Below are 25,695 nucleotides of genomic sequence, written 5' to 3' on the forward strand. Positions count from 1 at the left end.
TTCAAAATTCCCTTAAACTGCTCTTTTTTTTTTTCCTATTGCATTTGTTGCTTTCCATCAAACTATATGATAATAACTTATTGGGTGTGTTTTTATTTTTGTCTGCACCACGCAGCCTGTGGAATCCTGGTTCCCTGACCAGGGATCAAACCTGGGTCCCTAAAGCAAAAGTGAAAAAGGGCCTGCATCTTTGTGTTTCGTTTGCTAATGTGTTCCAAGTACCTAAGACAGTGTCTGGCACGTAGTAATGCACCAGAAATAGGTTGAAGAAACGAATCAGTATACTTGTAAATATCAACTAAATACCAATGTTGTTTTGAATCTGCTTCCTTCTCTTTAGTGGGTGTGGGGAGAGAGCATTCCTTCAATCTTTGCCCATTATAGGTACTCAGTAAATCATTTATTAAGTGAATGCTTTGCTTTTTCACCTGACACAAATAGCTTAGTAATAAGTGTGTCCAGGCAAAATGCCAGACATACCTTGAAGAGCTCATAGTGGAGCTCTAGTAGGAACAAGACTTGTGGTCCTGCCTTTACTTTTAGTAGTGACTTGATTGCAAAACTGCTTTGGCAAGAGTTTTCAGGACCACCATTTTGTTATCAAACTGTAAACAAAAAGATTCATTAGCTTAAATTGGTTTTAAACGAAATAAATGGAAGGTTTTAAAACTGTTGCAATTTTTTTCACCTTTTTTGTAACTTGTTGGCATTAGCTTCTGATGCAATTGCCATGAAAATAAGTAGCCATCATAATTCTTCTCTAATGTTGGACAACAACAATCTTAGATATAGTTGTGTTGCTTCAAGTGCTTCTGTTCTTTTTTCATTTTCTGTTACATGGGTTTACAAAGAAGACAAAGCAAGGGAAAAAAATAAATGCAGATTATACTACTTAGCAGTCAATTAAAATGCTGTGATGCTGTATTTGATTTGCAGATTCATTTTTACATTCAAAAAGTTTTTATTATAAAATATTTCAAACATATAGGAAATTATCTATATAATATGCCAAACACATGCATAATTATATCCAGCACTGTCAAACATTAATTAATTTCTTTTTTCTGGCTGCATGCCACAGCCTGTGGGATCTTAGTTCCCCGACCAGAAATCAAACCCGCACCCTCTGCACTAGAAGCCCAGAGTCTTAATCACTGGACCAGCAGAGAAGTCCCCTTAATTTGTTTTTAATGTGAAATTATATGGCCACCTACATAGGTAAAAAAAGACATGATATGTCACTCAACTTTTATTTTACTAAAAGATCACTAAATTAGTACATCAGAAATTAATATTTACAGATACCTCAATTCTCTAGTCCTGTGAAAATGAAAAGTGAAAGTCGCTCAGTCGTGTCCAACTCTTTGTGACTGTATAGTCCATGGAAGTCTCCAGCCCAGAATACTGGAGTGGGTAGCCTTTCCCTTCTCCACGGGATCTTCCCAACCCAGGGATCGAACCCAGGTCTCCAGCATTGAAAGTGGATTCTTTACCAGCTGAGCCACAAGGGAAGCCCCTCTCTAGTCCTGTAGTGTATCAAAATATTTCTTAGACTGTCCCTATGAGAGAATTACCTTAGATCTAATTCCTATACTACATTATTACATTTGACATTATAATTTACGTGACAGGCAAAAAGTAGTGAAAAAAAAAAGTGAAAAAAGAACTCTATGAGGGAATTTGCTGGTGATCTAGTTGTTAGGACTCGGCTCTTTCACTGACAGGTCCCTTGGTTTCATCTGTGGTGGGGGAACTAAGATTCCATAAGCCGTGGTCTTTGGCAAAAAAAAAAAATAAGACTCCATGAAGTAATTTGACACCATAGAAAAACATATTAAAATGCAACATTCAGGGAATTCCATGGAGGTCCAGTGGTTAGGAATCCATGCTTCCACTGCAGGGAGCATGGGTTCGATCCCTTCTTGGGGAACTAAGATCCTACCTGCTGCAGAGCACAGCCGAAAAAATCAATACTCATATAATACATTTCCATCAACTTGTATCTTCAGGTTTTATTATTACGCAAGAAAACTGAAGTTTAAACATCACTTAACTAAAAGTTCAATAATTCCTGAATAAATACCAATATACTCATCAGTTAATAAGCAGCCTCTCTCCTGATTTGGAAAACTCAGCAGTGGCCACAGGACTGGAAAAGGTCAGTGTTCATTCCAATCCCAAAGAAAGGCAATGTCAAAGAATGCTCAAACTACTGCACAATTGCACTCATCTCACACGCTAGTAAAGTAATGCTCAAAATTCTCCAAGCCAGGCTTCAACAATACATGAACTGTGAACTTCCAGATGTTCAAGCTGGTTTTAGAAAAGGCAGAGGAACCAGAGATCAAATTGTCAACATCTGCTGGATCATGGAAAAAGCAAGAGAGTTCCAGAAAAACATCTATTTCTGCTTTATTGACTATACCAAAGCCTTTGACTGTGTGGATCACAATAAACTGTGGAAAATTCTGAAAGAGATGGGAATACCAGACCACCTGACCTGCCTCTTGAGAAACCTGTATGCAGGTTGCAGGAAGCAACAGTTAGAACTGGACATGGAACAGACTGGTTCCAAATAGGAAAAGAAGTACATCAAGGCTGCATATTGTCACCCTGCTTATTTAACTTATATACAGAGTACATCATGAGAAACGCTGGGCTGGAGGAAGTACAAGCTGGAATCAAGATTGCTGGGAGAAATATCAATAACCTCAGATATGTAGATGACACCACCCTTATGGCAGAAAGTGAAGAAGAACTAAAGAGCCTCTTGATGAAAGTAAAAGAGGAGAGTGAAAAAGTTGGCTTAAAGCTAAACATTCAGAAAACTAAGATCATAGCATCCAGTCCCATCACTTCATGGCAGATAGATGGGGAAATAGTGGAAACAGTAGCTGACTATTTTGGGGGGCTCCAAAATCACTGCAGATGGTGATTGCAGCCATGAAATTAAAAGACACTTACTCCTTGGAAGCAAAGTTATGACCAACTTAGACAACATATTAAAAAGCAGAGACATTACTTTGTCAACAAAGGTCTGCCTAGTCAAGGCTATGGTTTTTCCAGTGGTCATGTATGGATGTGAGAGTTGGACTATAAAGAAAGTTGAGCGCCGAAGAATTGATGCTTTTGAACTGTGGTGTTGGAGAAGACTCTTGAGAGTCCCTTGGACTGCAAGGAGATCCAACCAGTCCGTTCTAAAGGAGATCAGTCCTGGGTGTTCATTGGAAGGACTGATATTGAAGCTGAAACTCCAATACTTTGGCCACCTGATGCGAAGAGCTGACTCATTTGAAAAGACCCTGATGCTGGGAAAGATTGAGGGCAGGAGGAGAAGGGGATGATAGAGGATGAGATGGTTGGATGGCATCACCGACTCAAGGGACATGAGTTTGGGTAGACAATGGGAGTTGGTGATGGACAGGGAGGTCTGGAGTGCTGCGGTTCATAGGGTTGCAAAGAGTTGGTCATGACTGAGCGACTGAACTGAACTGAACTCCTGATTATAATATTTTACTATGACATCAAAGAGTAACTTCTTCTGTGTATTCAGTCTTGTCTCTTCATTTCTTTGTTGTACTAACTGCTGGCCAACAGTAACTATTAACTGACCAGGGAAATATTCCAAGCATTCAATTGCTGCATTAATTAAGCCAGTTATCAATCCTGGAGGCAAAAAACAAAATAAATCAATGGTTGACGTTTACATTTATCTACCTAAAACATTCTTTGATAAAGCATAATGAAATCTAGCTTATAATTAACAATCTAAGAATAAACAACTAGAAAATCTTTTCAGTAATTATTTTTGCATGACTGAGGGAGTAAATGCGAAGGAATAGATTTTTCCTTACTAGATACCACCATACTTTTCTCTACCTTGACTTTCAGGGAATTATAATATCTGCAAGCCACTGTTTCATTATTTGTTTCTACCTTTGTTAGATGTTGTGGAGAAGAGTTCATCTGTACCGTTCTATTCCATTGGTGGTTCCTCTCTCATTTCCCACTCTGATCATTAGGTGCATTTGGTTGTATTATTATTTGAAAGTAAGATACTAAATGCTTTCCCATCAAGATGCACTGTTTAAATCCCACTGCACACTCTTTTCCCCTTTTTATCTCCCAACCCCAATAGATAAGAAATTTAGGGGACTTCGGTGATGGTCCAGTGGCTAAGATTCTTCACTTCCAATGCCGGGGGACTGCTTTTGATCCCTGGTCAGGGAACTAGATCCCACATGCCGCAACTAAAGATCGTGCATGCTGCAAGAAATATCAAACATCCCTTGTGCTGCAGCTAAGATCCTGCACAGCCATGAATATGTATTTAAAAGTCTCTGAATTCAGTATTTCTTTATAAAATAAAAGAAATTTAAGATTCTTTCACTCCTCCCTCCCTTCAGTGACGACTTTGGAAGGCCTATAATTCCCCCTTCTCCACATCTGCCACCTTCCTAACCCCAGATTTTGGTGAGATAGGTTAGTATTTATTATAATTTCCCTTAATACTATGTACCTTCTTTGTTGACATCATATTTAGCACTTACACTTTGTACATTCTCACACAGTTTTATCTTATCAACTTGGAATTTATGTGTGTATGTGTGTCTGTATGCAGGCATATATGTTTGTACCAATGCATGTATGTTTCTATGCATGCACATATGTGGGTTCAAAATTAGGAAGAAGAGAAAACAGAGCACCCAGACCAAAGTTCATTGCTTACCAATATTTCCTCCTTCTTCACCTGTCTCCCTCTTGGGGTTCTGGCTATTTCTTTGTAAACAGATTAAAATGTATCTTTGAATATTTTCTTAGGATGGGGTTCCTAAGTGATACATGCTATGAATTCTTGATGATCCTGAAATATCGTTCCTTCTTCCCTTCATTTCCTTTTCCTTCCTTCCTTCTCTTCCCTCCCCTCTACCCCCGAGGTAAATGGAACATATTGCTTAAATGTGTAACTCATTATTTTTCAGCTCCTAGTGTTGCAGGTGAAAAGATTAAGGGTAGTTGGATTGCATTTTTCTTGCAGGTAGCCTACCTTTTCTGCGTAGAAACTCATAAAGGCTGACCGGCTGCTGTCTGATTCCTGCAGAGGCTTCTAAAGAAATCGTGTTTCTTTGTTGGTGTCCCTGTATTCTTTCTGACTCAGGGGCTGGGGAAGTCTCAGCCACTTGTTGGGTCGTTCTTGGCCTATTGTAAATTAGGAGCAAGCATGTCATGTGCAAGGGGCTTCCCAAGTAGCACTAGTGGTAAAGAGCCTGCCTGCCAATGGAGGAGACATAAGAGACACAAGTTTGATCCCTGGGTCAGGAAGATCCCCTGGAGGAGGGCACAGCAACCCACTCCAATATTCTTGCCCAGAGAATCCCTTGGACAGAGAAGACTGGTGGCCTATGATCCATAAGGTCACAAAGAGCCGGACACAGCTGAAGTGACTTAGCACACACACACACACACGCATGTCATGTGCAAACAGGACCATGGTTGATTTAGATGGTTCACAGGTCTCTGATCACCAAGCTCTTCCTAGGATCTGAAGCTTTCTGGTTCCCAGGCTTGGAGTCTGATGTTCTTTTCTTGTTTGGCCCACGTGGGAGAAAGCATCATATTGTTCTCTCTGCCTGAATCCCAGAAGTACCCAAGGTCATATGCCTATGGTTCCTAACAACTGGTTTACCAGGAGTGACAAATACCTTGGAGTTGGGAGTGTAAGAGAAGGGACCTCATTCAGGTTACAGGGGTCCTGGAACATCTCCACAAATGAGGCTGCTTTTATGACAGGCCTTACTTCATTGTACTGTAACGTTTTGTTTCATGAACATCTCCCCTACTAGACTGTGGCTTCTTTTAATGCAGGGATGAATAAACCAGTAAAAACCGTCATGCTTGTTATTTATGGTTATAAAATGGAAATAATACAACTGTGGAAAAACACTCAGGGCTGGTGCAGGGAAAGAAGATTGACATATCATGACTGAGGTCAAATGAATGAAACCACTAAGATATCCAGTCATCTTCTCACAGGTCATAACCAGGGACTTTCTATTTTAGATCAAAGGAGAATTCAGTGATTAATTTCTAAATCAAAGCTGGTGTTTGCTCAAATATATGAATATGTTCTCATACATTTAAAAAAAACAAGGATAATCCTATTTATTTTATATATACTTTCCTACAAACACTGTATAAATTTAGAGGGAAGTGTGCCTGATACAGTTTTCAAAGAAAGAAAATCCATTCTCCTTGGAAAAAAGTCCAGATTGGTCACGAGAAGATTCTGATGAATGAGATCAGTTAATGAGATCAGGAATGACTGGAATCTCCCAAAGAGGGTATGATAAGGGGCACTGTGAAATGCCCAAAGACATGCTTAAATAACTGAGGATAAGGATTCATACGTGAAGACTATCTATGGTGTTTTCAAACTCTCAAAAGAGGTAGAGTTTGGTTTAGTTACTTTGTGTCAGAAAATTCCCAATGAAATAAACACCTTGAAATTTAAAAACAAAACAAAAACCAAGGATAAAAGATGTGAAAGAACATTTTAGTTATAAATTGACAATAAAAATGGTCACCTAAAGCTAAGATCATGGCATCCGGTCCCATCACTTTATGGCAAATAGATGGGGAAACATTGGAAACAGTGGCTGACTTTATTTTTCTGGGCTCCAAAATCACTGCAGATGATGATTGCAGCCATGAAATTAAAAGACACTTACTCCTTGGAAGGAAAGTTATGAGCAACCTAGACAGCATATTCAAAAGCAGAGACATTACTTTGCCAACAAAGGTCCGTCTAGTCAAGGCTATGGATTTTCCAGTGGTCATGTATGGATGTGAGAGTTGGACAGTGAAGAAAGCTGAGTGCCAAAGAATTGATTCTTTTGAACTGTGGTGTTGGAGAAGACTCTTGAGAGTCCCTTGGACTGCAAGGAGATCCAACCAGTCCATTCTAAAGGAGATCAGTCCTGGGTGTTCATTGGAAGGACTGATGCTGAAGCTGAAACTCCAATACTTTGGTCACCTAATGAGAAGAGCTAACTCATTTGAAAAGACCCTGATGCTGGGAAAGACTGAGGGCAGGAGGAGAAGGGGACGACAAAGGATGAGATGGCTGGATGGCATCACCAACTCAATGGACATGGGTTTGGGTGGACTCCAGGAGTTGGTGATGGACAGGGAGGCCTGGTGTGCTGTGGTTCATGGGGTCACCAAGAGTTGGACACGACTGAGCGATTGAACTGAACTGACTCAGGTAGACGTAAGTTTGGAATCACCTCTCTGTCTATTTAAGTGTTTGCGATACAAGATCTTCCTCTCTATTTAATTGAAGAATTTGTGTTTTAACTAGGGGTTCCGAAATACTTTCCAAGAATGGAAGGTGAATCAGTTGAAGAATACATAACAGTGTTTGTTGTTTTCCAACATCTTCCACAGCTTAGAAAGAAAAATAATACAACTATCAGACTAATAAATAACACTTCAACCAGTATTATAAAATTCTATTTCCAGCAATACAAAAGCATTAACATAATGGATGAATTTAATACTGGGATAATTAAATTGGCTAAATTACGGTTTTTCTTTTCAAGATTGACCTTTAAATAGACATCAGGGTTATGAGTCATATTACTTTTATTTTCTGGTTATGTTAATTATAAAGTGATATTATCTAGCTTTTAAGGGGTACTATCAATAGGTTAATTCCAGATATAAAAAGCTATTGGTCCTGCTTATAAATTAAGATTACTAATTATTTACAATTTTATTCAAAGCAGGTATAGTTGTAGTTAAATTGTTTTTAAATTCAAATATAGTATTAGGTTAATTTTAACTTGGGTTTCTGGTCATTTATGTTAAGAGTTAATGAAGTTTTTTTTTATTATTCTAAGCACTGAATCATCATTAATATTATGTTTTTCTTTAAATGAAAGAAAATTACAGAAGCTAAAGCTACAGTAAATCTCTTGCAGAGCTTTACTGCCAATCATTGTTGTTCAGTCAGTAAGTCGTGTCTGACTCTTTGCAACCACATGGTTGCCCTCTGTTCTTCCCAGTAGCATACTGGACATCTCCCAACCTGGGGGGTTCATCTTCCAGTGCCATATCTTTTTGCTTTTTCATGCTGTTCATGGGGTTCTTGTGGCAAGAATACTGGAGTGGTTTGCCATTTCCTCCTCCATTGGACCATGTTTTGTCAGAACTCTTCACTATGACCTGTCCATCCTGAGTGGCCCTGCATAGCATGGCTCATAGCTTCATTGAGTTATGTAAGCCCTTTCACCATGACAAGGCTGTTATCTATAAAGGGGTACTGCCAATAGCCTATGCATTAAATTTGGATCATAGCCATGACTTGTCTGGTTATTTTAAATAGAATTTTGAATATAGTATTTTGAACAGAATTAATTTGTTTAAAAATGGGAGATTTCATATAAAATTCTCGGTTTCTAGCTTCTCTTTTAAAGTATCATAAAATGGAAGAAGCACAAGCTGGAATCAAGATTGCTGGGAGAAATATCAATAACCTCAGATATGCAGATGACACCACCCTTATGGCAGAAAATGAAGAGGAACTAAAAAGCCTCTTGATGAAAGTGAAAGAGGAGAGTGAAAAAGTTGGCTTAAAGCTCAACATTCAGAAAACGAAGATCATGGCATCTGGTCCCATCACTTCATGGGAAAATAGATGGGGAAACAGTGGAAACAGTGCCAGACTTTATTTTTTGGGGCTCCAAAATCAGTACGGATGGTGATTGCAGCCATGAAATTAAAAGACACTTACTCCTTGGAAGAAAAGTTATGACCAACCTAGGTAGCATATTGAAAAGCAGAGACATTACTTTGTCAACAAAGGTCCGTCCAGACAAGGCTATGGTTTTTCCAGTAGTCATGTATGGATGTGACAGTTGGACTGTGAAGAAGGCTGAGCGCCAAAGAATTGATGCTTTTGAACTGTGGTGTTGGAGAAGACTCTTGAGAGTCCCTTGGACTGCAAGGAGATCCAACCAGTCCGTTCTAAAGGAGATCAGTCCTGGGACTTCTTTGGAAGGAATGATGCTAAAGCTGAAACTCCAGTACTTTGGCCACCTGATGCAAAGAGTTGACTCATTGGAAAAGACTCTGATGCTGGGAGGGATTGGAGGCAGGAGGAGAAGGGGACGACAGAGGATGAGATGGCTGGAGTTTGAGTGAACTGTGGGAGTTGGTGATGGACAGGGAGGCCTGGCGTGCTGCAATTCATGGGGTTGCAAAGAGTTGGACACGACTGAGCGACTGAACTGAACTAAACTGAAGATCTCACAACACTGGGCTTGAATTCATGTCTGACCAAAATTAGCTGATATAAGTTAGTGGCTACCCTATTTGCACTGACATGTCATTTCCAGCTCACCACAAACCCCACCACTTCCTGCTGTTTCCCAAACAGTGAAGTTGACTGTCAGCTACCATTTTCATGGTATCATGCTATTGGTTTTGCTACAGTAGAAATTAATTTCCCTAGAGTTATATCTCTGTCTTAAGCAGGAAAAGGAAAAACAACCAATGGGGCCATTGCTTGGCAAATCCCATGGACAGAGGAGCCTGGTGGGGTCACAAAAGAGTCAGACACAACTTAGAGACTAAACAACAAGGGTCATGCATTTCAAGCAAAACAACAGCATATATTTTTCCTACATGTTTGAAAATGAAATCCTCACACGCTGTCTGATCTGCCTGGCTCCTAAAGGCATCTGAGTTTGCTACTGCTGAGTTACTGACAAAAAATAAATCAACAATCTTTTAGTAAAGACCTGAGATCATTTGTTATTGTTCAGTCTGTAAGTCGTGTCTGATTCTTTGCGACCCCATGAACTGCAGCACTCCAGGCTTCCCTGTCCTTCACTATTCTCCCAGAGTTTGCTCAAACTCATGTCCACTGAATCAGTGATGCCATCCAACCATCTCATCTTCTGTTGCCACCTTCTCCTCTTGCCCTCAATCTTTCCCAGCATCAAGGTCTTTTCCAGTGAGTCAGCTTTTTGCATCAGGTGGCCAAAGTATTGGCACTTCAACTTCAGCAACTGTCCTTCCAATGAATATTCAAGGTTTTATTTCTTTTAGAATGGACTGGTTTGATCTCCTTGCTGTCCAAAGGACTCTCAAGAGTCTTCTCCAGCACCACAGTTGGAAAGTATCAATTTGTCAGTGCTCAGCCTTTTTTATGGTACAACTCTCACATCCATACACGACTACTGGAAAATCCATAGTTTTGACTAGACAGACCTTTGTCAGCAAAATGATGTCTCTGCTTTTTAATACACTGTCTAGGTTTGTCATAGCTATTCTTCCAAGGAGCAAGCATTTTTTTTAATTTCATGGCTATAGTCACTGTCTGCATTGATTCTGGAGCCCAAGAGAATGAAAACTGACACTTTTTCCACAATTTCCCCATCTACTTGCCATGGAGTGATAGGACCAGATGCCAGATCTTAGTTTTTTGAATGCTGAGTTTCAAGCCAGCTTTCTCACTCTCCTCTTTCACTTTCTTCATGAGGCTCTTTCTTCCTCTTCACTTTCTGCCATTAAAGTGGTATCATCTGCATATCTCAGATGATCTCTGCAGATCTCAAATATCTTGTTGATATTTCTCCTGGCAATCTTGAGTCCAGCTTATGATTCATTCAGCCCAGCATTTCGCATGATGTACTCTGTATATAAATTAAGTAAGCAGGGTGACAATATACAGCCTTGATGTACTCCTTTCCCAATTTTGAACCAGTCTGTTGTTCCATATCTAGTTCTAACTGCTGCTGCTTCTCCTGCATACAGGTTTCTCAGGAGAAAAATAGCCTCTAATCAATCAGTCCATATTTGTTAATACCAACCTTTGGGCATAGCACTGAATCAAGTGCTAGAAAAAGATATATATAACAATAATGACCCTTCAGCAGCCATCCATAGGTGAGGAGGAAAGGATAGCTACACATGAAATGGATGAAGGCAAATTTTATCAAGTCACCAAGAAGCATGAATAGATTCTTACGAATAAATCCAAAAGTAGAAAAAAGACTATTCAGCAATAGCATCAAGACAGAATATTCATTTACTCAACAAACATTTTGAGACCTATTTTGTATTAGACAATGTTCTAGGTTCCAGGGGCATAGTGGTAACCAAAACAGGCAAAATTCTTGCCTTAATGGAGCTTATAGTCTACAGAGAAGAGGGAGGCAGACAATAAATAACAAAAAGTGAAATATGTCTGTGTCAGTTTGTATTAAGTTCTCTGGATAGAAATGAAGGGAAAAAAAGGAGATCAGACTACACTATGGGATTAGTGTTGTGATTTTAAATAAGATGTGTGGGAATTATCATCAGGAAGATGATATTTGAGCGAAGACCTGAAGGAGAGGGAGCAGAGAAACGTGCATGTCTAGACATACTAGCCAAGTGCAGAGCTGATAAACAGAATAGCTAGCTCCTTGTGAGGAAATTAAGACTCAAGAAGGGTGTTGTGACAACACATACAGTCACCACCGTATTCTTAATGGAGCATTTCTTCTCCAATCATCTCTGTGCTGGGTGAAGGGGATACACTTTGCATTTGAAGAGCATACAATCCATCCAGCGTTTAGGATAGCCTAAACACAAATATATGTACAGATGAGTATTTATGTGTATATGCTGCTGCTGCTGCTAAGTCACATCAATCGTGTCCAACTCTGCGCAACCCCATAGACGGCAGCCCACCAGGCTCCCCTGTCCCTGGGATTCTCCAGGCAAGAACACTGAAGTGGGTTGCCATTTCCTTCTCCAATATATGAAAGTGAAAAGTAAAAATGAAGTCGCTCAGTCGTGTCCAACTCTTAGTGACCCCATGGACTGCAGCCTACCAGGCTTCTCTGTCCATAAAAAGAAAATTTTTATAAAATGAGGAGGCAGTATATGAGCCATTCATTCACTAAATGTTACATACCAACAGCTAAGCACTGGGTCATTCAATGGGAAATACAATGGTGAACAAAGATGAGGACTGTCCCTAAGTACCTGACACCCCAGTAGGAAATAAAGACAAGTCAACAGGCAATTTCACTCAGTGTGTAAATGTTTTGGTGGGAGAAGTACAGTGTGTTCAGTAGGAATCACACTTCGCTTTGGCTGAGGAAACCTTTGTAAAATGTATTCTTCTGGAAGTCAAGTAAAACTAATGAATAGTATGGAATTGCTCTAGCCGATCTGGACATTCCCCTCAGGAGAGAGGGAGAGTACCTGCATCTTTAGAATCCCTAACATTTCTAAAATATATTTCAAAAATATTAGTATATTAGCTTCAAAATATTAGTCATTATATTTTTTTATATTTCTAATACATTTTATAGGTGTTATCAGAAAGAAACACCTGTAAAAAATAAACAAATCTCAGTAAAGAACACATCTCACTTGTAAAAAATAAACAAATCTCAGCAAAGGTTCACCTTGACTCTACTAGTCACACAAATGCAAATTTGGAAGAAGCCTGCAGTCCTGGCTTCATCACTGCTGGCAGAATTTTCGACTCAATTCAAGTGAAGTAGGTTTCTTAGTTTTGGGGGAATTAAGGAATGACCTTTTTTAAAAACAAAGAAAAGAAGGACTCAATACTTTTATTTCTTGGCTGACATTTATACAGGTGTATTGCCAACGGCATACCTTTAGCCAGCCATATTTTTCCAAATAGAAAGTAGCCTAGATTTTCTTGTGGGCCAGCTAATTATTTAATTTTATAAAACCAGTTTTATATGTGTTAATACATCTGAGGGGGTGTTTTTGTGCTTAAGGATCACAGAATAGTCAGATTTCAGTGGATAATAATAACAACAAAACCTCCAACCATGCCTGATTTGTTAGAATTTAGAGAAACTTCCAAATGCATTTTTCCAAAAATTTTGGTATAAAAAATTTTTTTAGAGTGAATATTTTTACTCATTAGATATAAGAACAATCAATTTGAAAGTTAGTTCTCTTTTGCAAGCCCTTTTACAAAACAAAAAACAACAATAAAAAACTTACTTTAGTGGATTTAAGACTTTCAAAATAAAGAGACTTGTTATTAGTAACTTATGAAAGAGTACCTCTCTCAAAACCATGTTTTATTAGAAAGAACAACTAAAATAGGTATTCTGAAGGCTGACACGTTCAGTTGGGACAAAGAGCAAACATATCAACTACATATATTTCAACTGTACCCATTTAATAGTTTACAATACTTTGTTGCAACAATAATGATAAGACACTGGGTAAAAGTATGGAAATCTAGGTGTGAGTCCTTTTTAAAAATTTATTGTACTGTGTCGAGTCTTAGTTGCAGCACATCAGATCTTCTGGCACACCATGCAGCCCATAGGCTTAGTTCCTCCAAGGCATGTGGGATCCTAGTTCCCTGACAAGAGATTGAACCCCCGTCCCCTAAATTGCAAGGTGGATTCTCAACCACTGACCCACCAGGGAAGTTCCCAGGTCTGAGTCTTGATGCCATTAGTTAACTGTGGAAACTTTGCAAGTTATCTAACTTTTCTGAGTCTCAGTTTCCTTGTCTATAAAGTAAATAGTCTAAACTAAAGTAGATGTTCCCAGACTTGGCTGATTTTTGTTTTAACATAAAGTCTCCTTTTTTAGGGGATTTCCTGGCAGTTCAGTAGTCAGAACTCAGAACTTTTACTGCCATGAAAGTGAAAGTCGCTCAGTTGCGTCCGACTTTTTGCATGGATAGTCCATGGAATTCTCCAGGCCAAAATACTGGAGTAGGTAGACATTCTCTTCTCCAGGGAATCTTCCCAACTCAGGGATCGAACCCAGGTCTCCTGCACTGCAGGTGGATTCTTTATCAGCTGAGTCACCAGGTAAGCCATGACCCAGCTTCAATCCCTGGTAGGGGAACTAAGATCCCACAAGATACACAGTACAGCCAAAAAAATTTCCTTTTTTAAAATTCAAAACTTAGTAATTATTGTTTTGTAACAATGTTTAAAATATCTGGCTAAACACAAAAGATATTTCTAACTAAAGATATTTCAAACTAAAAGATACCTCAAACTAAAGATATTTCTATTTTCACCTAACATTTTTTGTTAAATATGTTATTCATAGAAGAGTATATAAATGCATGTGAACCATTTAAAGTATTTGGGAGACAAATGCAAGAAAAAGAAGAGACATAAACCCTATTTTCCTTTTTAGAAAATTAATAGATGTCTGTAAAACTGAAAAAGCATGAAGCAGCAGTATAAGCATGACATTTAGAGACATGAGATACATTTATAAAATACATGAGTTACAATATAGAGAATTGTAAATGGTTGTCTTTGGAGAGGAGTAAATGCATGAGACGGAGAAGGCAATGGCACCCCACTCCAGTACTCTTGCCTGGAAAGTCCCATGGACGGAGGAGCCTGGTGGGCTGCAGTCCATGGGGTCGTGAAGAGTCAGACACGACTGAAGCGACTTAGCAGCAGCAAATGCATGAGAGGAGAAGGGTAGGAAACTTATTTTTTGGTGAGAAAATCTGTAGCACTACTTTAATATTTTATATTATGTATATGTATAACAAAGATAAAAATAAAAATGTTTTTAAAAGTACATAAGAGTGCCATCTTTCTTTCCCTTACCATGTCTTGTTTATTTATCCTTTTGAGTCTGTTTCCCCAACTATAAAATGAAAGTTCTACCCTCACTTTACAGGTCTATTGTTAAATTACAGATAACAAATATAAAATGCATTAACAAGTTACTTGGCCCAGAGAAAGGCCCAACAAATGAAAATTACCTTTATAAGCATCTTCACTGATAAATTATATCCATCTTTAGTTAGGAATTTCTTTTGTTTTTGTTTAGTCACTAAACTGTGTCTGATTCTTTGTAATCCCATGGATTGCAGCTCGTCAGGCTTCCTGTTCTTCACTATCTCCCGGAGTTTGCTCAAACTCATGTCCACTGAATTGGTGATGCTATCTAACCATCACATCCTCTGTTATCCCCTTCTCCTGCTGCCTTCAATCGTTCCCAGTATCAGGGTCTTTCAAATGTGTCAGCTCTTTGTATCAGGTGGCCAAAGGATTGAAGCTTCAGCTTCAGCATCAGTCCTTCCAATGAATATTCAAGGTTGACGTACTTTAGGATTGACTTGTTTGATCTCCTTGCTGTCCAACAGACTCTTGAGAGTTCTCCAGCACCACAATTTGAAAGCATCAAGGCTTCAGCACTCAGCCTTCCTTATGGTCTGACTCTTACATCCATACATGACTACTGGAAAAACCATAGCTTTGACTGTACAGACCTTTGTCAGCCAGGTGATGTCTCCGCTTTTCAATACATTATTTAGGTTTGTCATGGATTTCCTTGAAGCAAGTGTCCTTTAAATGGCTTGAGTCACCATCCACAGTGATTTTGGAGCCTAAGAAAATGAAATCTGTCAGTTTCCACTTTCCCCCCATCTATTTGCCATGAAGTTATGGGACCTGATGCCATGATCTTTGGTTTTTGAATGTTGAGTTTTATTTTTTTTTTCAGGTGTGCAACTCGAAATATTTTAATAAATGTATAGTTTTGTGCAAACCACAAAAATACAATTTTAGAATATATTTGTGACCTCAAAAAAGGAAAGTTATGTTTACATGAGTTTTAAGCCAGTGTTTTCACTCCTCTTTCACCTTCATCAAGAGGCTCTTTAGTTCCTCTTCACTTTCTGCCATTAGGGTGCTGTCATGTGCGTATCTGAGGTTACTGATATTAATGCTTCTTGACCTGCATACAGGTTTCTCCAGAGAGACAGGTAAGGTATCCTATATCCTCATGGGAAAATGATGAGACAAGTTTTTCTTTTTCACTCATAACAGGTAAAAATCAAATTTCTGTTGGTTCCTCTTTTTCAGCCTGTCCTCTAAATAGTTCCTCTTCTCTTCTCATTTGCACCCTTTCTTTGGGCACCATGCATTTCTCTTCTCACACTCATCCTAGTTATTGTTGATAACTTTTGCTCCTCCAGTGTGCAAATCATGCTTGTTTTGCTTCTGTCATGGTTTGACCACACGCATTATAGTATGTAACCATTATGAATTGTGATTGTATCTCTCCTAACTGCCCTGGGCATGGGGCTTTTCTTCCCACTGTTAAGTGGCATTATAAGCACAAAACCACAAGTAGGTGAAGTATTGGGGAAGGAAGGACAAATTCCTCGATGGCTAATAAAAAAACCTGCCTGCAGTGCAGAAGATTTGGGTTCGATCTCTGGGTTGGGAAGTTTCCCTAAATGAGACAATGGCAACCTACTCCAGTATTCTTGCCTGGAGAATCCCATGGACAGAGGTGCTTGGTGGGGCTATAGTCTATAGTGTCGCAAAGAGTTGGACACAACTGAGCAATTGAACATACAGAGCATTTACAGAGCCATGAAACTATTCTGTATAATACTAAAATGGTGGAACAGTCATCAGACATTTGTCAAAACCCACATCATAATATACACCACCAAGAGTGAACACTAATGTAAATCATGGGCTTCGAGTGATAATGATATGTCAGTGTAAGTGCATGGATTATAGCAAACAACCACTCCGGTGTAGGGTGTTGATAGTGGGGGAGGCTGTGTATATATGGGAATTCCCTGTACTTTCTGTTCAATTTTTCTGTGAACCTAACAATGTTGTAAAAAAGTAAAGTCTATTTTAAAAAGTCAGTTCTTCCTTAAAAGTTCTGAAACGAACTACTGGAAACTGAAATTACCTTTTGAAAGTGGGAGAACAGGTTTGTCAACTGTGATGCTTACAGGTAAAGCCAGAGTCCCTCTCATTGTGTCAATAAGTTCCTCAATTCTTTCCTCACCAATCTCTTGTGCTAGAGGATTTGAAATCATTTCCTCTTCTGGTCAGTTGAAAGAAACAATATGTGAATTTCTCTATTATATATAGGACCAATATTTCAAATATGCACTTAAATTTACTTATTAAAACTTACTTATACATTTCCTATTTTCAAAAAGATGTCAGGCAGCTTACAGTAAAAGATACAAGTGAAGAAGTGAAGTCGCTCAGTCGTGTCCAACTCTTTGCGACCCCATGGACTATAGCCTATCAGGCTCCTCTGTCTATGGGGTTTTCTAGGCAAGAGTGCTGGAGTGGATTGCCATTTCCTTCTCCAGGGGATCTTCCCAACCCAGGAATCGAACCAGGGTCTCTCGCATTGCAGGCAGACGCTTTACCGTCTGAGCCACCAGGGAAGCCCAAAAGATACAAGTAATAAATTTATTAGATAATAGAATATCACCAAAAGAGGATGTTAGGATTGTAAATAAACAGAAATATATATATGTTAATTCTAAGGTTATCATGGTTTCTATAACAAAGAAGACTTTTGCTCTAGTATCCATAACTTTGACTTTATCTACTTTGGTTAAGTCACTTTTCAAAAACTAGGAAGCACACAATTCATCAGAGGAGATAAAGTTTTTCCTGGTATAAATTCTGAAGTATTTATGTGATCATTTCCTCATAACTGTTTTAGAGCAAATGCAGAAATAGATTAATTTATATATGGCTATTTCTTTTATTAATTTCTGAAAACACTTGAAAGTAGAATATTTAAGGTTCGCTCAATGAAGACTGTTCTGCCAGCATCTAAACACAAAATACTACAGTATCTTGGATAACACTAACCTTATATGTTTCTTTGCTTTTATTTCATCAGTTAACCCAGTCTCAGAATTCTTTTTTATTTTGCAAAAAACATAAGATGATTTATTGCCTAGAAACCTGTAGAGTCTATTGTTTGAATCTTCAAATTCCAATTCCTTTTCATTTTTGAATAGCTTCGTTCCTACTGGTTCAAATACTTTATGATTCATTAGAACTTGGCAAAGACAAACTCCTTTAAGACGAGAGATGTCATTACTACTTAGGCACATATTTTGCATAAGATGACTTAATACTGCATTGACAGCATAGGAACCGGTAAAAGTCTTTTATGTTTGTAAATGCTGCTTCCTTCTTTTTATTTCCACTTGAGTCTGAAGGGAGTAAAAAATACCATCCCATAGCTGAGTAGCTTGAAAGGGACCAGAGCATCATGAAAAAAAATTTAAACATATGTTTCTAGCAAGTTTAGATTACACAAAAATATATACGTTTTTTTGCAACCTTATGCTTTTTTATGTCATATCAGCTGCCAATGCCTTTCTTAAGTTTCTTCTCGCATCTTATGGAAACTATAATAGGTTTACTAAGGTTGCACATGTTCATCTCCCAATAAAATCAGAGTAAACCTAGGAATTTGCTCTACTGATAAAACATATACTATTATGTGAATGTAGTCTTGAAGAATATTAATTTAGGATACATTCAAAAGGAATGCACACACTTACTGAAATCTTGCTTATTACAGAGCTGTGGCTTCATCAGACTCTGTTTTTATTTCTTCTTTTTGACTTTTGAACAATGACAACCTTTGCATGAAAGAAATCTAGGGCAAGGAGCTGAAAAAACTGATTTATCTGTCAGTTGTTCTTGTTGAAAAAGAAAACTTAGAAATAATGAAAACCTGAAGACAGTAAAATGTCCAGCACATGGGGAATAGTTAAATAGATTATAGTATAGCTTTATTACAGATTATTAAAAACCCATTAGGAAGAATGACATTTATAGCATGAAGGATTTCATTAAGTAGTAAAAACAGAGTTGGGCGGAACAATTTGTATACTATTAATATCATCCTAGTTATGCAAAAATAAATTCCCAACCTATACACAAATATACGAAAACAGAAAGAAAGGTCTGGAAGGATAAAATTCAAACTAACCTTTGGGAAATAGACATAATGAAAGCATGTTCACTTTTCAGCATACATATTTCTGATTTTTATAATGTATATATATAAACTTTTTCAATTAATTGGAGACAATAAAATTTAGATATAATTTACATTTCACAAAATTCACTCTTTTAAAGTGTACAATTCAATGACTTTTCATTCACAACTCTGTGCAGCCATCTCTTTCATCTAACTCCAGACCATTTCATCACTTCAAAAAGAAGACTTTATACAGTTAGCAGTCACTCTTCATTCCCTCCTACCCCAGTGAATTTTTAATAAAAATTTTTTAGTAAGATAAGGGAATAAATTGAAACATCTAGAATGTTGTTTCTAGATTTTTGTTGTTAGAATCCAAGAATTTAAGTCTTTCTTCCTTTGCCTATGAATAACTGGAAGTTCAATTCAGTTCAGTGGCTCAGTCGTGTCTGACTCTTTGCGACCCCATGGACCGCAGAACGCCAGGCCTCCCTGTCCATCACCAACTCCTGGAGTGTACCCAAACTCATGTCCATTGAGTCGGTGATGCCATCCAACCATCTCAGCCTCTTTCGTCCCTTTCTCCTCTTGCCTTCAATCTTTCCCAGCATTAGAGTCTTTTCAAATGAGTCAGCTCTTCGCATCAGGTGGCCAAAGTATTGGAGTTTCAGCTTCAGTATCAGTCCTTCCAATGAACATTCAGGACTGATTTACTTTAGGATGGACTGGTTGGATCTCCTTGCAGTCCAAGGGACTCTCAAGAATCTTCTCCAACACCACAGTTCAAAAGCATCAGTTCTTCGGCGCTCAGCTTTCTTTATAGTCCAACTCTCACATCCATACATGACTACTGGAAAAACCATAGCTTTGACTAGACAGACCTTTGTTGGCAAAGTAATGTTTCTGCTTTTTAATATGCTGTCTAGGTTGGTCATAACTTTCTTCCAAGGAGTAAGTAATAGGAAAATGGGTGCCAATTTTACATAATGGTGTGATGTTTAGAGCAAAGAAACAGTCACCTTCAAACGCCTTCTGTAGCAGAAGCTGTCTATCCTTGAACTATTACAGCGCAAGACCTTGTGGACAGTGCGTAGACAGGAGCAGGGGGTGGAGGGCAGAGTGGAAAGGGGAAGGTTTGAGGAGTAGAAGCAAGTACGGTCGAAGTTAGGGTAGGGTGGGGTAGATAAGCCTAGGAGTCTATGAGCGCTGGAGACAGAGTTATTTTCCACGGACCATCTGCCTCGCTAAGCGTCATTAAACGAGTAGGCCAGGTTAAAGAAATAGTCCTCGAGCTCAAGGACTTGCAGCATTGGCATCATCTTATGAACGTCTTAGAAACATAGACCATCAGACCGTACTCTTGAATCCACGCTGCATTTTAATAACATCCCCAAATCATGTGTTCATGTTAAAGTCTGAGAAGCACTGCTTTCCAGGACTCCCCAAGAAGCGCAGCTTCTGAAAAGACCCAGAGGCGGTCCTCAGTCAGACTGAGAGGACAGGTGGGCGGGGAAAGGGGCGGATCCAGGAAAGGGGCGAGCCCCAGAGGCCTGAGCTCAAAGTCCAAACCTTCGCTCTCCTCAGCTGTCCCCCTCTTTAGGGCACATTTGTCTAGGCTCTAAAGGGCTACCTGTCCTTCTTTTCCTGGAGCCTCTACGGCTCACGAAGCTCGATCCGTTCCGCCCAGGGCCGGGAAGCTGGATCTGGCAGTCAAGGCAAGGCTATGGAACCGCGGAGTCAAATGAACTGCCCTAACCTCGTCCACCGGGCTCCGCCTCCGGCCCGTGGCCCCGCCCCCACTTGGCTCTCTTCGGGGGGGGGGTGTCAAAGACGTCCTGGTCCCGCCCCTTCCGAACAAGCCGGAAGTGACGTCATGCCAGGACCGACTGGTCTTTCGGTCTTCCTCCCCCTCCTTTACTCTTCCTCCCCACTCCCGCCCCTCCCCTCCCCTTTCCCCTCCTCCGGTTCCAGCCTTTGAGGCCGCACGAGTGTAGGAGGCTATGGAGTAAGCCGGTGGCAGCGGCCAGGCGCCGAGGCTGAGCAGGAGCAGCCGAGAGGCGTTTGGGGGGCGGGGTGGGGAAGAGCCCCAGGGCCGCCCCTTCTGAGGGAGAAGGGGAAGAGGTGAGTGACCGCCCATGGGCACCGAACGACCTCCTTCACCGATCGCGCACCCGCCCGGGCTCCCCAGGCAGAGAGAAGGAATGGGGAAGGACCCGCGCCCGGGGTAGGCCTCTCAAGGTCCCAGGGGCTGGCGACTGTTGCCTGGTGACGGGCCTCCTGGCTGCAGGTGGGGCCAGCTGGGCGGTAGGCGCCCTCGCGCGAAGCCGGGCTAGGGGAGCGGGAAGCTGCGGGGAGCAGATCCGGGAGGCCCGAGTCTCCCAAAGAGGCCTGGAAGCGACTGGAGACCCCGGGCTGGAGCCATCTGCTGGAGGGAGAGCCCCGTGCTCAGGCTCAGGAGCTCGGGTTTCCGCGGTGGAGATCTTGGTTCCGTTTTGGGAAATAGGACACTACTCCGGGACTGGGTGAGAAGAGCTCCCCTCAGTGTTGAGGTGCGCCTCTGATAACCTGGGTTACCATCTGAGGCCGTCCGGCCCAGCGTCCTTTTCTGACAGGAGCTTTAGTTCTGGAATGGAAGGTTATTGTTTGTGAGGTGGGTGGGGCAGGTGTTTTGTTAAATACCCTCTCCGAGGCTCCTGCTCTCCTGTTTTTCTAAGTGGGAGAGAAAGGATGGAAGAAGGTTGAGACCCATGAAGCTTGCAAAAACTTGGGATCCGACAGAGTACATACCTGTGGTCAGTAATTAAGGGAACCAGTGTTGTCAAGTCAGCTCCCCTAACAGTCTTCCTGAGGCTCCAGTCTCAAGCGACTTAAAAGCACCAAGTCAGTAGTGACACAGTTTTAAGTTGCAAACTAGTATTTTTATAGATCAAGGTCTGGAGTCAAAAAATTTACAAGTTGGATTCTATGAGTAAGAAGTTTCCTAAGTCGCATTCGCAAGCCTTTTCATTCTGGAATATTAATATGGTTTAAGGTTAATGCTCCAAACCAGCCTGTCACAATAAAACCCCCTTCATGTTCATGTTCTGGTAACAGATTGAAAGTCACGTGGTTGAAGCTTCCTTTTGGACTTTACAGGTTATTTTTTCCTTTGTTTGGCTTTTTATCTTTTTTTTTTTTCCATTTTAATACTAATTTTTTTAAGTTTTAAAATAATTTATCAGCTGAGTGTATAAGTAGAATTCTTGAGACACTATTAAACTGTAGTCATGAAAGACAATTTTGAGGGAGTGTTTAAAGGAAAGAACCTAAAGGAAAGTAAGGACCTTCATTCTGTTCAGATCCATTTTACACACATGCAGAAACCTATTCTGTTCTGTCTGATATCCAAAAACATCCAGTAAAATAAAACACTCAGTAAAATACAAGCGCAATGTACACTGAAATGTTTCTATAAAAACCAATCCCATAATTAGGAGTAACTATTCATACTCACATGTTTGAAAGTCATGACTTACCTCCCAAGAAAAATAGGTCCTCTTACTGTGTTTGACTCAAGTGACTAGTTTTCATCATCCTTTCTATAGGAGTTCAAGTTTGACAACTTCCTGTCTCATATCAGTCTCTCCTGGAGTCTTATTTGATTATCTGTTGAGTCTACTCCTGGTCTTTACACTAGTATTCGAGTTCCAACCACTATCATTTCTCATTTGAATTATTTATGGTCTCCTAATTAGGGTCTTCCCAGGTGGCCCTACGGAGAAGGCAATGGCAACCCACTCCAGTGCTCTTGCCTGGAAAATCCCATGGACGGAGGAGCCTGGTAGGCTGCAGTCCATGGGGTCACTAGGATTGCACATGGCTGAGCGACTTCACTTTCACTTTCATGCATTGGAGAAGGAAATGGAGACCCACTCCAGTATTCTTGCCTGGAGAATCCCAGGGATGGGGGAGCCTGGTGGGCTGCCGTCTGTGGGGTCGCACAGAGTCGGACACGACTGAAGTGACTTAGTAGCAGTAGCAGGTGGCCCTAGCGGTAAAGAACCCGCCTGCCACTGCAGGAGACATAAGAGACACAGGTTTGATCCCTGGATCGGGAAGATCCCTGGAGTAGGAAATGGCAACCCACTCCAGTATTCTTGCTTAGAGAATTCCATGGATAGAGGAGCCTGGCAGGCTACAGTCCATAGGGTCACAAAGGGCAGGCACGACTGAAGCGACTTAGCACACACAGAGCACACAATTAGGGTCTACCTGCATTTACTGTTGGCTTCTTCTATAGTTTTGCACACAAGACTGAGTGATTTTTCAAAATGCAGATCTGATCACATAATCTTCATGTTTGAAACTCTTCACTTTTTTTAAGAGAAACTAAAATCCTTAACAGGTTGTTTGGGCAGCTCTTAATTGCCTTTGCAACCTCATCTCCACAGCGCCTTCTGGCCTCCTCTTCTTCTCCTGGTCACTTTGTTCTTTCTGTTCTGCTTCAGGTGTATGGCATTTGATTATGATGCTTCCTTTGCCTGAAAATGCTCTTCCTTTCCTTTTCATCCAGTTAACGCCTGCTCTTCATTCAGCTTGCATCAGGGAAGACTTTCCTAATTAGGATACATTCCCCTGATTATATGTTCTCATGACGCCATTGCAGAATTGCCATACTGATTAATACTTGTTAAATTAATGAGATTTCCCTCATGTCTTGATACTGTGTAAGTGCTTAATAAATGTTTGTTAAATGTATGAATTTATTGACTTCTTATGAAATGTGCCAGGAATTGTTCTCAGTATTTTGTGTGCATCATTGTCTTTAATCCTCACAACAGTTACTTGAGGCATGGGTGACAGTTTCCCTTTTTTAAAGACTGAAAATAGTGTTAGGGAGGCTAGTTGGTGGTTATAGTGCTTTTATGAAACCTGGCATTTGAACCCAGGTTTTGCTGCCAGTGAAGACTATACTTAATCATGTAATTCTCATACTGCGTGTCGTAATCACCTGGGAAGCTGCTCAAAATATGAATGTCTTGACTGCACATTTATGGATTCTGACTCCAGAGGCTTGAGATGGTAGCTTGGCATTTGTATGTTTTAACAAATTGTATCCAACTTTTTGCAACCCCGTGGACTGTAGCACCCCAGGCTTCCTTGTCCTTCACTATCTCCTGGAGTTTGCTGAAATTCATGTCGGTTGAGTAGGTGATGCTGTCTAACCATCTAATCCTCTGCCGCCCTCTTTTCCTTTTGCCTTCAGTCTTCCCAGCATCAGAGTCTTTTCCAATGAGTCGGCTCTTCCCATCAGATGGCCAGAATATTGGAGCTTCAGCTTCAGCATCAGTCCTTCCAATGAATATTCAGGCCTGATTTCCTTTAGGATTGACTGGTTTGATCTCTTTACAGTCCAGGGGACTCTCAAGAGTCTTCTCCAACACCACAGTTTAGACGTTCACCAGAATTTAAAGATCATTGCTTTGAAGTTTGAAAACCATTTTTTTCGACAACACTTCTGTGCTGTATGAGTTTCGGTTTTCACGCATTTCAGTTTTACTGCACTGTATTTCAGATTTCAGGTCTTGCACCCCACTCCAGTACTCTTGCCTGGAAAATCCCATGGACGGAGGAGCCTGGTGGGCTGCAGTCCATGGGGTCACTAGGAGTTGGACATGACTGAGCGACTTCGTTTTCACTTTTCACTTTCATGCATTGGAGAAGGAAATGGCAACCCACTCCAGTGTTCTTGCCTGGAGAATCCCAGGGATGGGGGAGCCTGGTGGGCTGCCATCTGTGGGATCGCACAGAGTCAGACATGACTGAAGTGACTTAGCAGCAGCAGCAAGGAATAATCACAGTCCTAAGGAAATAAGCTTAGTTATCATTTTGTCTAATTTCCTAGTCAGTTATTCTTTTTCTTCTGGCTAGAGTTGCTGAATTAAAAGTAGAGAAGTCACTTCGCTGACAGAGGTCCTTATGGTCAAAGCTGTGGTTTTTCCAGTATTCATCTATGGATGTGAGCATTGGACCATAAAGAAGGCTGAGCGCTGAAGAATTGATGCTTTTGAACTGTGGTGCTGGAGAAGACTCTTGAGAGTCCCTTGAACAGCAAGGAGATCAAATCAGCCAATCCTAAAGGAAATCAACTAAATAAACTAAATATTCATTGGAAGGACTGATGCTGAAGCTGAAGCTCCAGTACTTTGGCCACCTAATGCGAAGAGCCGACTCACTGGAAAAGACCCTGATCCTGGAAAAGATTGAGGGCAAGAGGAGAAGGGGACAACAGAGGATGAGATGGTTGGATGGCATTGACTCAATGGGCATGAGTTTGAGCAAACTCTGGGAGATAGTTAAGGACAGGGAAGCCTGGCGTGCTGCAGTTCGTGGGGTCACAAAGAGTCAGACACAACTTAGCGACTGAACAACAGAGTTGCTGAACAGTGAGACACTGCCAGCCCAGTGCTGTTTCTTTTTCTTTTTTAATTATAATAATTTCTAAGCATCTGGTTGACTTTCTGTAGTAAAAACTGTACTTAGTTCATGGGCTGAAAGTGCCTTCTAAAGAGTTGGATGTAATTTTTCCTCAAATTTTACTTATTGTTCAAATTAGTTATTTGATACTTTAGCATATGTTGCCTTATAACCTCACATTCTGCTTTTAAAATCTTACTGTATACAAACTTAATGATGAAAACAGTGTTTTACTTCTTGTTTCTCCTACTGTGCCTAGCCTGGTGTTTTTCACCTCTTCTCTACCCAGTAATTTATTGAGTGATGTGTGCTTCACTTTACATTGCTAAGTCTTCTTAGTTTTTTGTTTCTTAAATCAGGGATGTCTCTTGAAATAATTGCTTCTAGCTCAACTTATAATAAATATATACTGTTTGTAGTTATAAAAAGAAT

At 40.3% G+C, this 25,695-nt stretch overlaps 2 protein-coding genes across 4 annotated transcripts in view; one reads left to right on the forward strand and one right to left on the reverse strand.

The window, feature by feature from the left end:
- Window positions 1-371: 371 nt before the first annotated feature.
- DEPDC4 (DEP domain containing 4) lies at window positions 372-17,195 on the reverse strand. Its single transcript, XM_070789596.1, is given in 11 exon segments — window positions 372-554; window positions 557-609; window positions 692-830; window position 1,124; window positions 2,055-2,110; window positions 3,493-3,646; window positions 3,648-3,666; window positions 7,261-7,315; window positions 7,318-7,437; window positions 12,762-12,784; window positions 16,731-17,195. Coding segments are annotated over 11 exon segments (927 nt in total). The 5' UTR covers window positions 16,880-17,195; the 3' UTR covers window positions 372-396.
- A 3,490-nt stretch (window positions 17,196-20,685) lies between these two features.
- SCYL2 (SCY1 like pseudokinase 2) overlaps window positions 20,686-25,695 on the forward strand; it is a 57,225-nt gene continuing 52,215 nt past the window's right edge. For 2 of the 3 annotated variants that reach the window (XM_070789593.1, XM_070789595.1), the window contains exon 1: window positions 20,686-20,928. The gene's annotated coding sequence lies outside the window, so the exon portion shown is untranslated. Of the gene's footprint in view, window positions 20,929-21,338; window positions 21,357-25,695 lie in introns of those variants that run through there. The other variant, XM_070789594.1, reaches the window with a different exon arrangement.

Source organism: Bos indicus, chromosome 5, assembly GCF_029378745.1.
Source record: "Bos indicus isolate NIAB-ARS_2022 breed Sahiwal x Tharparkar chromosome 5, NIAB-ARS_B.indTharparkar_mat_pri_1.0, whole genome shotgun sequence".
NCBI lineage: Eukaryota > Metazoa > Chordata > Mammalia > Artiodactyla > Bovidae > Bos > Bos indicus.